The sequence below is a fragment of the Bos indicus genome, chromosome 14, assembly GCF_029378745.1.
Source record: "Bos indicus isolate NIAB-ARS_2022 breed Sahiwal x Tharparkar chromosome 14, NIAB-ARS_B.indTharparkar_mat_pri_1.0, whole genome shotgun sequence".
NCBI classification, from domain to species: Eukaryota; Metazoa; Chordata; class Mammalia; order Artiodactyla; family Bovidae; genus Bos; species Bos indicus.
In genome coordinates this window covers 33,767,309-33,781,477 of record NC_091773.1, presented here as the reverse complement: position 1 = coordinate 33,781,477, position 14,169 = coordinate 33,767,309, and the positions used below count along the sequence as shown (strand labels likewise).

Sequence of the window (14,169 nt, the reverse complement as noted above, 5' to 3'; positions counted from 1 at the left end):
TGGTGATCACTTTACAATATATACAAATATTGAATCATTAAACTGTACACCTGATACTAATACAATGTTATATATCAATTATACTTGAATTAAAAAAAGAGTTTTCATCTCAACACTGAGGAATATGGCCATATAAACATCCTTGTTCAAATTGCTACTAGCTCAAGTTATTTTCAGACTTTCTCACAAACATGAAATAGAGTTATTTGTGCTGAAGATATTTATCTCCTGCTTTCTCTGAGATGGGGTGAAACAGGATGGGGCAGGGGTTGGAAGGGGGAGGGAAAACCAGAAAAAAGATAAAATGTTTCCTCCTTTAGATTTTAATGTGAATAACCATTTGTAAAAGTCGCTGTTGGAATGTTGGAAGAAGTATGGTTCTTGCAAACGAGGGAAAATAAGATTGGTGAACTGACCTTGGCTAACAATCAAGAGCCAGTATTTGTTGAGTGCTTGCTATGTGCTGGGGACTCCTGCGATACATTTAACTCCTACAGTCTTTTGCAGCAACCCCTGGAGGCAAGTACTATTTTATGCCCATGTCACAGATGAAGAAACTGAGGCAGAGTTAGGGTAAGTAATGTGCCTGCAGTCACATGCTAAGCGAACAGCTTGGATGCAATCCTGGTCGATGAGGACACCGATACAAAAGGGGATTGGTTTGGGGCAGAATGTGAGGCTGCCGATAGGTTGAGGGAAGGACCTTGGGAAGGCGGAGGTGAGAACTAACACGCAGGAGAGAACGTTATGCTTGAGACACATAGACACTGTTATGCATGAACAGACAACTAATGAGAATCTGAAAAGACCCTGATGCTGGGAAAGACTGGAGGCAGGAGGAGAAGGCAGGATGAGATGGTTGGATGGCATCACTGACTCGGTGGACATGAGTTTGAGCAAACTCCGGGAGATGGTGAAGGACAGGGAAGCCTGGAGTGCTGTAGTCCATGGGGTCCCAAAGAGTCGGACACGACTCAGCAACTGAACAACAACTTAGCTGATTCACTTTGCTGTACAGCAGAAAGTAACACAACATTGTAAAGCAACTATATTCCAATAAAAATGAGTAAGAAACAGAGAGACAGAGGGAAGAGGGGAACCTGACCAGGGTGGGCACAGTGGGAAATGAGAGAGTATGAATTAAATAAGCTGGGATCACATTATGCAGTTGATGGGAAAAGCGTCTGTCCTCAACGTTTGTTTCTGAGTTGTTTGGAGCATTACTAAAGATGGTTTAACGTTTAACCCTGTGATTTGTGTTCTGAAAAAGGCAAAGAAGCCAAGCACCTAGGGAGATGACCGGCCATTCGGCCTCATCCTTCAGTGCAGGCTAAAGAGAGCAGGAGACTAGCCTTCCATATTGAGGCTAGTTGAGACTCTCCCTGTTGAGATGAGAGTTGAGCCAGAGGATGGCATCTGGAGGCTCCATATTTCTGGCCGATTTCTCTGGAGCTCAGAGAGCCAGGGCAAGGGGAGGTGGGGAGGGGATGGCCACAAGCCATGTTGTGATCTTCACCAGGGCTCAGCGGGTTTCTGGAAACAGGCAGTGCATTTCTGGCACACTAACAATTCTAGCCAGACCTTCCTGGCAAATGCCTTTTTATTCCTGCTCTGCAGCTGGTCACAAAGGGTCAGAGGGACCTCTGGTCAGAGGGATAATTTTTGGATGACAGCATAGATCCTGGCACTAAACCAGTTTACACTCAACAGGCTACATTTTAATTTTCTTTGCCTGATGCTGAGGTCTTTTCAGAATTTTAACAGATCTTTGATTTTGTATTGATACAATAGTAGAAAGGCAAACTAAATTACAAAGATGCTGGAATTCAATGATTTAACAAAAGGACATGCCATTTGCTCTATAAAAAGAAAACAAGTTGCTTTTTTCCTCGTAAAGGACAGAGAATATATGTATTAAATGAACTTCAAAATGGAATGCCCAGGGAATTTCTCTTTTATGTAACTCCTATTTAAGAAATCAATATCTATACCTAGAAGAGGAACAAAAAATGACCACCCTCCCCCAGCATGAATGGTTTTCAATCTTGGCTGGTCAAAGGAATCACCCAGGAGCTTGAAAAAACAAAACAAAACACTGCCACCTGGGCCCCATCCTCAGGGATTCAGATTTAATGTGTCTGGGCTGAGATTCAAACATGGGCATTTCCAAAGGTGCTTAAGTGATTCTAATCTGAGGTCATGGTTGAGAGTTGCTACCCTAGATGCTGTGAGGGATTCATGGAGGCAAATGCCATTGACAATTTCAAGCAGAAAATCTACTGTCTTACATTTTTGCAGAGGCAGGATGTTCTGGGGAAGAAAAGATTTGAACATGAAGTGAAGAGATGCAGGTTTTGACATTGGGTTGGTGGCTTAAGTTTTCTGGATCTAAATTTCCTTATTAGGAAAAGGATACCATTTGATCAGAAGATTTCTAAGCCTCCTTCCAACTTTGACATTCTTAGATTCCAGATCTGTGGTTTGTAATGCTGTTAAAAAACACACATGCCTTGACCATCCCTGCAGACATGTTCATCTGATTGGTCTGGGGCAAGGCTGGACATCAGTATTTGCAAAAGCTCCTCAGGTGATACTGATGTGCAGAAGAACTGAGCATCACTGATCTATGTTCTCCATTGAACCAACTTCAGATGAAGCTGAGCTTGTACATGACTGTGTGCATGCGTGTGTGTGTGTGTGTGTGTGTGTGTGTGTGTGTGTGTATAGTGTGCACATAAGTAAGCGTGGGGGTGTCACACCAGCTGAGAGAGTGATGGGAATTCACACTCAGCCTTGTATTAACTCAGAAACATGGAAGTAATGCTAACACATATGTCCATGCTGTCTTAATTACTCCGTGCTGGTTGTTTAGTTCACATGATGGAGACATGATGCCAAATGTCTGGGATTCTGGCCCATTTTCGTTCCCTATTGGCTTCATAGGAATGAAAACAACAGGTAAGATGGCCTGGAACAATACTCACACACTACTTTAAAGCTCACCTAGAACTTTACATACATGATGGCACTTTATCCTCCCAAGACACAGATCAATTTTCTTTCCAGAGACAGAACATCCAAGACACAGGAGAAACTGTCTTCTGAAAGAACATACAACTGGAAGGGAGTGGATGCCAATATTCTAACCCAAACCTCTGAACTTCACACTGCTCCTTCTTTTATTTACTCCACTTCCTGAATCCACATTGACCGTACCAAACCATCCTAGGAGACCAGACATGGGGTCTGTTGGAGGAGTGAGGGGAAGGCACTATCTTTTGGGGGATTAGGAGTGAAGTGAATCAGGCTAATGGTGCTGATTTTTCCTCTACATTCCATGGAGAGTCAAACCAAGGGTGTTCCCTTTGAAGGAAGGCAGCTAACCTTGGTGAGAGCAAGAAAAGCAGGGCACAGGCCAGGTGTAAAACGCATGTCAAGGAAAGAAAACCCAAGCAAGTCAGTTCAAGACTTGGCTGTCATCTTGATCCTGAACAGTCTCATTATTCTGGACTTTTTCTTCCCTTCTAAAAGCCAATGATATAGTAAATAAAAAGACAATCTTCAGGGACTTCTCTAGTGGTTCACTGGTTAAGAATCTGCCTTCCAATGCAGGGGACATGGGTTTGATCCCTGGTCAGGGAGCTAAGATCCTACAACCTCAGAGTGACAAAGCCTGCATGCCACAACTACTGAACCCTTGCACCACAACTGCAGAGTCCGTGGCCACAATGAGAGATCCTGCATGGCACAGTGGAGATCTCATATGTCGAAACTAAGATCCAAAGCAGCCAAGTAAATAAATAAAAGGTAACTTTATTTAAATCATTATCATAAATAAATGATAATAAATGAAAATTTATCATTTTTTAAAAAAAGGTAATCTTCAAAGTAGAGCCAAAAAGAAAGAGCAAAAAACCGACATACAAAGATTCTATAGAATATAACCAAGCTATGTCAGGTTGGACTTATAGGTTTAATAACTGCCTTGAAGAGGCTCAAAATTTTCTCAAAGTTCTCAGCTTCTAAAGGCATGGTTTGCCACCACCTATAGAGAGAAATCACCATTGTGCCGAGTGTAATTCTTTGCCCATTAATTCAGGCACTTCTCAAAGAGATCATTGCTAATGTTCTTATATACTTATGTGAAAGTGAAAGTATTAGTCACTCAGTTGTGTCCAATTCTTTGTGAGCCCATGGAACCTGCCAGGCTCCTCTGTCCATGGGATACTCCAGGCAAGAATACTGGAGAGGGTTGCCATTCCCTTCTCCAGGGGATCTTTTCGACTCAGGGATTGAACCCAGGTCTCCTGCACTGCAGGCAGATTCTTTACCATCTGAGCCATGTGATAGAAACCAAATTCAGAGTGATTAACAAAGCAACAGAGGAAAATTCCAGGGAGCCACGCATGAAAACATTTCATGGGGGCAAAATGCGTTTAGAAAACTATAAAAAAAAAAGCAAAGTGAAGTTTTTAACATAGTTGGCATTTAGCAAATGAGTGAAGAGCTGGGGCCAGTAATCTAGTTTATGCTGTGTTTGCCCTTGAGGACATAAATTAAAATTTCAGCATGAGCCATATAGAGAGGTTTGCAAAAGTGTATACTGAAAGGTAGGCCATGAACCTTATCTTCAAAGGGTTATAAGTCTCTCCACTTAGCTGAAATAGCAACCAGATCACTAATGTGCATGAGATATATTTAACACTGAACATTTCCCACTCCTGAATAGAAGTAAAATTAGTCTATTGAGGCTGCCTCATAAAAATCGTTTTAGAGCTACAAAACAATTCTGAGGTTTTAGTCATAATACTACTTGGAGCTTCCACAAGAAGGATTTGGAGACTTCAAATTAAAATATAATGAATAGGTCTAAGCTTCTCCACTAAACACTTGAAAATTAAGGCTTAGCAGAGTGCTATGAAGGCTTGGTTTTATCCCTTAATTCAATAGCCCTCCCTCCTCACCTTTTTCCACTTCAAAGAGATTCCTGTGTACAAAAAGACACAAGGAAATACAGAGCGGATGAGGGTCAAGTAGTTTATTATGAACATCTATTCAATATGGTTAGATGCCATATAAAAAGCGTATAAGAAACGAGGCCATTTCAATAATAACTGGGCTACCCATTTTATGAGTCTGATACCTTGAACTGGTGTTGGCTAGTTGTGTGACTATCCAGAGGTCAGATTAAAAAAAGGAAAGCAAAGACAGAATTGAACTTCTCTTCCTCTTGTTAAAAATTTACCTTGGAAGGCATAAAGTGGCCCAAGTTTTAGAATAAGACAATTTATGGATTCCCAGATTGTAAAATGAAAATGACTATGCCTCTCTTGACAGGGGTGATGATTAAATTGAGCTAATGTGTATAAAACACTGCATACAGTGCCTTACAGATTGGGAGTTTGGGATTGACATATACACACTGCTATATATAAAATGTCTTTCCATAAAAAAATAAAAGATGTGTTAGGCTCAGCATATTAACAAAAGGCAAAAGCTCAATAAATGTTATTTTTTCTCTTTCTTCCAATTCTGTTCTAAGTTGTAATGACTTAGGCAGAAATTTAGTCCCTCTCATCGTGACATAGTGTTTTTCTCCCAGCTAGCATAGATTTCAAGCAAGAGTACTTAAATTAGTTTGTGTTCCTATGTTCTCAGTTTCCTTAAAAACAGGTCTGTGTAGTGGGAGACTTTAATACCCGACCATGGATAGACCTATGGATAGACCAACTAAACAGAAAATTAACAAGGAAACACAAACTTTAAATGATACAATAGACCAGTGGATAGACCAACTAAACAGAAAATTAACAAGGAAACACAAACTTTAAATGATACAATAGACCAGTGGATAGACCAACTAAACAGAAAATTAACAAGGAAACACAAACTTTAAATGATACAATAGACCAGTGGATAGACCAACTAAACAGAAAATTAACAAGGAAACACAAACTTTAAATGATACAATAGACCAGTTAGACATAATTGATATATATAGGACATTTCACCCCAAAACAATGAATTTCACCTTTTTCTCAAGTGCACTTGGAACCTTCTCCAGGATAGATCACATCCTGGGCCATAAATCTAGCCTTGGTAAATTCAAAAAAACTGAAATCATTCCAAGCATCTTTTCTGACCACAATGCAGTAACATTAGATGTCAATTACAGGAGAAAAACTATTAAAAATTCCAACATATGGAGGCTGAACAACATGCTGCTGAATAACCAACAAATCACAGAAGAAATCAAAACAGAAACCAAAATATGCATAGAAACGAATGAAAATGAAAACACAACCCAAAACCTATGGGACGCTGTAAAAGCAGTGCTAAGGGGAAGGTTCATAGCAATACAGGCATACCTCAGGAAACAAGAAAAAAGTCAAATTAACCTAACTCTACACCTAAAGCAACTTGAAAAGGAAGAAATGAAGAACCCCAGGGTTAGTAGAAGGAAAGAAATCTTAAAAATTAGGACAGAAATAAATGCAAAAGAAACAAAAGAGACCATAGCAAAAATCAACAAAGCCAAAAGCTGGTTCTTTGAGATGATAAATAAAATTGACAAACCATTAGCCAGACTCATCAAGAAACAAAGGGAGAAAAATCAAATCAACAAAATTAGAAATGAAAATGGAGAGATCACAACAGACAACACAGAAATACAAAGGATCATAAGAGACTACTATCAGCAACTATATGCCAATAAAATGGACAACTTGGAAGAAATGGACAAATTCTTAGAAAAGTACAACTTTCCAAAACCGAACCAGGAAGAAATGGAAAATCTTAACAGACCCATCACAAGCACGGAAATTGAAACTGTAATCAGAAATCTTCCAGCAAACAAAAGCCCAGGACCAGATGGCTTCACAGCTGAATTCTACCAAAAATTTAGAGAAGAGCTAACACCTATCCTACTCAAACTCTTCCAGAAAATTGCAGAGGAAGGTAAACTTCCAAACTCATTCTATGAGGCCACCATCACCCTAATACCAAAACCTGACAAAGATGCCACAAAAAAAGAAAACTACAGGCCAACATCACTGATGAACATAGATGCAAAAATCCTTAACAAAATTCTAGCAATCCAAACCCAAAAACATATTAAAAAAAATCATATATCATGACCAAGTGGGCTTTATCCCAGGGATGCAAGGATTCTTCAATGTCCGCAAATCAATCAACGTAATACACCACATTAACAAATTGAAAAATAAAAACCATATGATTCATCTCAATAGATGCAGAGAAAGGCTTTGACAAAATTCAACATCCATTTATGATAAAAACCCTCCAGAAATCAGGAATAGAGGGAACATACCTCAACATAATAAAAGCTATATATGACAAACCCACAGCAAACATTATACTCAATGGTGAAAAATTGAAAGCATTTCCCCTAAAGTCAGAAACAAGACAAGGGTGCCCACTCTCACCACTACTATTCAACATAGTTTTGGAAGTTGTGGCCACATCAATCAGAGCAGAAAAAGAAATAAAAGGAATCCAGATTGGAAAAGAAGTAAAACTCTCACTGTTTGCAGATGACATGATCCTATACATAGAAAATCCTAAAGATTCCACCAGAAAATTACTAGAGCTAATCAATGAATATGGTAAAGTTGCAGGATATAAAATCCACACACAGAAATCCCTTGCATTCCTATACACTAACAATGAGAAAACAGAAAGAGAATTAAGGAAACAATTCCATTCACCATTGCAACACAAAGAGTAAAATACTTAGGAATATATCTACCTAAAGAAACAAAAGACCTATATATAGAAACTATAAAACATCAGTGAAAGAAATCAAAGAGGACACTAATAGATGGAGAAATATACTGTGTTCATGGATCGGAAGAATCAATATAGTGAAAATGAGTATGCTACCCAAAGCAATCTATAGGTTCAATGCAATCCCTATCAAGCCACCAATGGTATTTTTCACAGAACTAGAACAAATAATTTCACAGTTTGGATGGAAATATAAAAAACCTCAAATAGCCAAAACTTGAGAAAGAAGAATGGAACTGGAGGAATCAACCTGTCTGACTTCAGGCTCTACTACAAAGCCACAGTCATCAAGACAGTATGGTACTGGCACAAAGACAGAAATACAGATCAATGGAACAAAATAGAAAGCCCAGAGATAAATCCATGCACCTATGGACACCTTATCTTTGACAAAGAAGGCAAGAATACACAATGGGGAAAAGACAATTTCTTTAACAAGTGGTGCTGGGAAAGCTGGTCAACCACTTGTAAAAGAATGAAACTAGAACACTTCCTAACACCATACACAAAAATAAACTCAAAATGGAGTAAAGATCTAAACGTAAGATGAGAAACTATAAAACTTCTAGAGGAAAACATAGGCAAAACACTCTGACATAAATCACAGCAGGATCCTCTATGACCCACCTCCCAGAATATTGGAAATAAAAGCAAAAATAAACAAATGGGACCTAATTAAAATTAAAAGCTTTCACACAACAAAGCAAACTATACCGCTGCTACTGCTAAGTTACTTCAGTCGTGTCTGACTCTGTGCGACCCCGTAGACGGCAGCCCACCAGGCTCCCCCGTCCCTGGGATTCTCCAGGCAAGAACACTGGAGTGGGTTGCCATTGCCTTCTCCAATGCATGAAAGTGAAAAGTGAAAGTGAAGTCGCTCAGTCGTATCCGACTCTTAGCGACCCCATGGACTGCAGCCTACCAGGCTCCTCCATCCATGGGATTTTCCAGGCAAGAGTACTGGAGTGGGATACCATTGCCTTCTCTGAAGCAAACTATAAGCAAAGTGAAAAGACAGACTTCAGAATGGGAGAAAATAATAGCAAACGAAGCAACTGACAAATAATTAATCTCAAAAATATACAAGCAACTCCTGTGCAGCTCAATTCCAGAAAAATAAATGACCCAAATCAGAAAATGGGCCAAAGAACTAAACAGACATTTCTCCAAAGAAGACATACAGATGGCTAACAAACACATGAAAAGATGCTCAACATCACTCATTATCAAAGAAATGCAAATCAAAACCACAATGAGGTACCATTTCATGCCAGTCAGAATGGCTGCTATACAAAAGTCTACATGCAATAAATGCTGGAGAGGGTGTAGAGAAAAGGCAACCCTCTTACACTGTTGGTGGGAATGCAAACTAGTACAGCCACTATGGAGGACAGTGTGGAGATTCCTTAAAAAACTGGAAATAGAACTGCCATATGACCCAGCAATCCCACTGCTGGGCATACACACCAAGGAAATCAGAATTGAAAGAGACACGTGTACCCCAATGTTCATTGCAGCACTGTTTATAATAGCCAGGACATGGAAGCAACCTAGATGTCCATCAGCAGACCAATGGATAAGAAAGCTGTGGTACATACACAATGGAATATTACTCAGCCATTAAAAAGAATACACTTGAATCAGTTCTAATGTGGTGGATGAAACTGGAGCCTGTTACACAGAGTGAAGTAAGCCAGAAAGAAAAACACCAATACAGTATACTAATGCATATATATGGAATTTAGAAAGATGGTAACGATAACCCTGTATGCAAGACAGCAAAAGAGAAACAGATGTATAGAACAGTCTTTTGGACTCTGTGGGAGAGGGCGAGGGTGGGATCGTTTGGGAGAATGGCACTGAAACATGTATATTATCATATGTGAAACGAATCACCAGTCCAGGTTTGATGCATGATACAGGGTCCTCGGGGCTGGTGCACTGGGATGACCCAGAGGGATGGGAGCGGGAGGGAGGTGTGAGGGGGGTTCAGGATAGGGAACACATGTACACCTGTGGCAGATTCATGTCAATGTATGGCAAAACCAATACAATATTGTAAAGTAATTAGCCTCCAATTAAAATAAATAAATTTGTATTTTAAAAAAAAGGAAAGAAAAAAAATACACAGAAATTGAAATAACATCCCCTCCCCAAAAAAACAAAACAAAACAGGTCTGTGTTAATTCACCGCACGGTAATTCTTTAGTTCTTATTGGTAACACTTGGTGTTCTGGGTAGCCCTGAGTTCTCTACTTAATATTCTATAAATGAAGAGGATTGAATCTAATGAAATATTTGATGTCAGTAACTTTGTGAGCACAGGTAGAAACAATAAACAAATAGAATATGGTTTTCCTTTTCATTCCTCAACCTTGGTCACAGACTCTGTCCTTCTCTCCGGGTTAGATGACATCTGATCCTACTCTAGGGTGTGGAAACCCAATCATGGCTCTTGGGGTGGTTTGCTGTCCAGAGGCTCAGTATCTGCCTCAGATCTTGATTAAGCTATCTCTTGACACGTCCTGATCACCTGTTAAGAGGGGTGGGGTTTTCTCCTTAGATGCAAACAGTCTCTGAACTTTCTAACACAGGACTATCCATTTCCTAAGTCTGATATCTTGAACTGATGTTGGCTAACTAGGTGGATATCTAGAAATTTCACTAGAAGCACCATCTTTTTTAAATGGAGAAAGCCCAAGCAGTGATGAGGAGACCCAGCTGGGACCAGTCAGACATTGCTCAGTCAGTGGAAAGGGGTTGCAGTGAGCACTCCATGACTGCTATGAAAAGCTTGCTGCTGCTGTTGCTAAGTCGCTTCAGTCGTGTCCAACTCTGTGCGACCCCATAGACGGCAGCCCACCAGGCTCCCCCGTCCCTGGGATTCTCCAGGCAAGAACACTGGAGTGGGTTGCCATTTCCTTCTCCAATGCAGGAAAGTGATAAGTGAAAGGGAAGTCGTTCAGTCGTGTCCGACTCTTCGCGACCCCAAGGACTGCAGCCCACCAAGCTCCTCCATCCATGGGATTTTCCAGGCAAGAGTGCTAGAGTGGGGTGCCAATATGTACATTATCTGACATGTTGCAAGTCTTTACATCAGAAATGGAGAAGCAAATGAGTGATGGTACAGAAATGCTGAGTCACTCACCTGCCCGGGCTGTTCACAGGCTGTCTGGTACCTGGCTTGCTGGCACAGTTCTTTGACCCTCTCATATTTAGGCAAGTGATTAGACTGTTGGATATTCTTGTTTGATTCCTCTTTCTTACGTAGAAATTTCCTTTGACAGAAAAAGAAAAGCTTATGTGAGAAGTGATCTGAAATGACCTTCACTGTGACGCCTGTCTTTTTTTTTCCTTCCCTGTCACATGACTCCACACTCTCCAAAAAGCAATAAATAGTTATCAAGTCTCTACCCACAGGAGCCCAACATTTTATGAGTCCTTTGGGAAAATTACAAGCTGGGAATTATGAAGATGAGAGATCAGGGAAGGAAAATCACTTCCTTCAAAATCTTCATTTCAAAACTCTGAGCATAAATGTTCAGCTTTATAGGCTCAAAGTTCATTTTTGTTAAAAAGCAATGATAGAAATGTTTTTCTCTTGCCTAGGGTAAGCATGGAGAAAAACAAAGACAATGGACATTACAAATAGAAAGGAGAAACCCAGAAATGACTCTGGAACAGTTATTAATACAAACTCATCTATTTGTCTATTCAAAACTAGGAAAGGCACATAAGGAAAAGAAGTGGAAGGGCATCAGGCAGAACCTGGAAGGGATAACTGAGAAAGTCAATTAACCGGTTCATTTAGGAACTGAGGTGGACACATGCTGTGGGAATCCACGGCCTCATAAAGACTGTGGTCCCATCTTTGCAATTCTGACTCAGCCATCATTACTCTGCTGGCCAGAGGAGGATGAGTCTTATGACTAGGTTTACGAAATCCACACGCTTAGTAAACCAAAATAAGGGGGAAAAACATTCCCAGCAGGGAGAGCTGCCCACAAAGACTCGTTCCCAGAAGCACCCCAGGAACCAATAATTACCCTCTTTCCACGAGGAATGTATCACGCCAAATTTTGACCTTCTTGTTTGTTCGAAACCTGGAAGCAAAGTAATAATATTTACTGTTGGCACTGGGACACTTTTCCAAATGGATCTGTGCTAACAGTTTATTTAAAGCAACACCCCTCGCTTCCCACAGACCAGGACAGCATCTCCATCATCACGCCATTCACAAACAACGGAGGAGGTGCTCAGCTCAAGGCGATCCCCGGGGGCGGAGGGTATTTTGCCTCCACTTCTGTTGGCTGCTGGCTGGCTCTGGGAGCTGGTGTGCTCCGGGCTGGCTGAGGGGAAGGAAACTGACGCACCTGTTACCTGGCTTTTCCTGGTCCAGAAGTTTGAGTACAGACTTGCCGTCTATGTCAGGAGGTGCGTCGAGCCCTGCGATGTCCAAGATGGTAGGGGCCAGGTCAATGTTTAGAACGATCTGTGGGACTCTGTAAAGGGACAAGATGGTTATGCCTGGGCCCCAGCACCAGTGGAGGGCCCCACCAGGACTGTTTTTCCCATCCCAGTACTCCCTGGCCTTCACTGCTTCGCAGCTTCTCATCTGGTTGCCCAGGAATGGTGGTTGATTCTGGGAGGTACCTGAGTGCTCAGCCACTGGGACCAAGAGAAAGACTGACTGTCACAGGGGTCAGGCTGGAGACAGGCTTGTCCCCCTGAGTTCTGGCCACACCTCAGACAAATTGTGGCCTGATGTTTGGCTTTTGTAGGCTATGTATTTTCTTCTGAAACCTGAGAGTCCATCACTCCTCTGTTGAACTAGGGCTTTGAAATCAATCTTCTGAAAAAGGACACAAGGTTTTTATACTTGAATTAAATGCATGCTGCCTAGCCTTTCAAACATAAAGCCTTCCGACTCTAGATCCAGTGCTTCCCCAGGAGTTTCCAGCGATCTGGAGACAATGCATGTGTGCACATGACTCCTTTGCATGTGTCACCCAGTCGTGTCCAACTCTTTGTAACCCTGTGGACTGTAGCTCACCAGGCTCCTCTGTCCATGGGATTTTTTTCAGGCAAGAATACTGGAGTGGGTTGCCATTTCCTCTTCCAGGGGATCTTCCTGAACCAGGGATCAAACCCCCGTTTCCTGTGTCTCCTGCATCGCAGGTGGATTCTTCACCTGCTGAGCCATCCGGGAAGCCAGGGAAAGACATAATAACATTCTCCAAAGCGGCCCTTCTTATTGCCATCACTTCCTCCCCAGCATGCACTGGAATGCAGCAGCAGACAAGCCACATAGATGAGACTCAGATTATCTGGCATCTGGGCCCCACTGCTGTCACATCCAGGATGGGGGAACTCTGAGAGGGGCGTGCGTACCCTGTCTGTGCAGCTTCTTCATTGTGAAATCAGGGGTCCAGACTGGATGCTCTTGAAGGGTCATCCCAGGTTTTGAATTCTACTTGCACTCTTTTCTTTCACGCTTTCGGTAACTGATTCATGTAAAGGATCTCATTTTACACTACACATTATGATGTGCTGGCAGGGCATACAAAATCCATTTATGATGGGAATACTGACATGCAAAGGGATGCAGTGACTTAAGATGACAGAAATGGAATTTCAGTCCTTCAGGCTTCTTTTCTTAAAATTCATTTAAAGTTCATTTAAATAATTTTAATTAAATAAAATGTATCTAAAATTATTTAAACTTTAAAGTTCTTAACATTTAATTTCCTTTAAAAATTCTTCAGTAATAGTTTTTTTAAAAAAGCAACCAAGAGGATGGCACTGGTTATCATTTTAAAAAAAGATTCGAAGAAGGTAAGGATGACATACCTAAAATCACACTCTATGTCTGTGTTCACAGTCTCATGGATTCTGGTCGGTTTGAGAGAGCTAATCATTGATACAGTTATTTTTCCTTTCTCTTGAAAGAGTAGACATTAATTTAGCATGTGGCAGGACTGGGGGAGGGGTGGGGCAGGCGGGAGGTTTTGTCTTCTAAATTATGAACCTACACTCACCCTTTTTTGTTTGGACTAAAGGAAACCAGACCCTGAGATTGGTAATCGAATTATCTCAGACATACACGAGCTATGACAGTTGAATGTTGGAAACAGAGAAATACGTACATGGATCCTGGCTCTACACTTGGCCCACGAATAAAGAAAGGCACGCGGATATCAAAGTCATATGGCATGGATTTCCCCTTGACCAGTCCAAATTGCCCGATATGGTAACCGTGGTCGGCGGTATAGATGATGTAAGTGTTCTCCAGCTCACCCGTTTCCACAAGCATATTATATAGCTGAAACACAGCACAGACCTCAGTCAGAAACAACTGTGATG

At 41.2% G+C, this 14,169-nt stretch overlaps 1 protein-coding gene across 7 annotated transcripts in view; it reads right to left on the bottom strand.

Annotated features, from left to right (window-relative positions):
• SULF1 (sulfatase 1) overlaps positions 1-14,169 on the bottom strand; it is a 199,094-nt gene that overhangs the window by 37,647 nt on the left and 147,278 nt on the right. For all 7 annotated transcript variants that reach the window (XM_070802644.1, XM_070802640.1, XM_070802645.1 and 4 more), the window contains 4 exons: positions 13,953-14,128; positions 12,180-12,308; positions 11,853-11,909; positions 10,955-11,084 (listed from right to left, as the gene is read on the bottom strand). In XM_070802644.1, the coding sequence (XP_070658745.1) occupies positions 10,955-11,084; positions 11,853-11,909; positions 12,180-12,308; positions 13,953-14,128 (492 nt within the window). The remainder of the gene's footprint in view (positions 1-10,954; positions 11,085-11,852; positions 11,910-12,179; positions 12,309-13,952; positions 14,129-14,169) is intronic.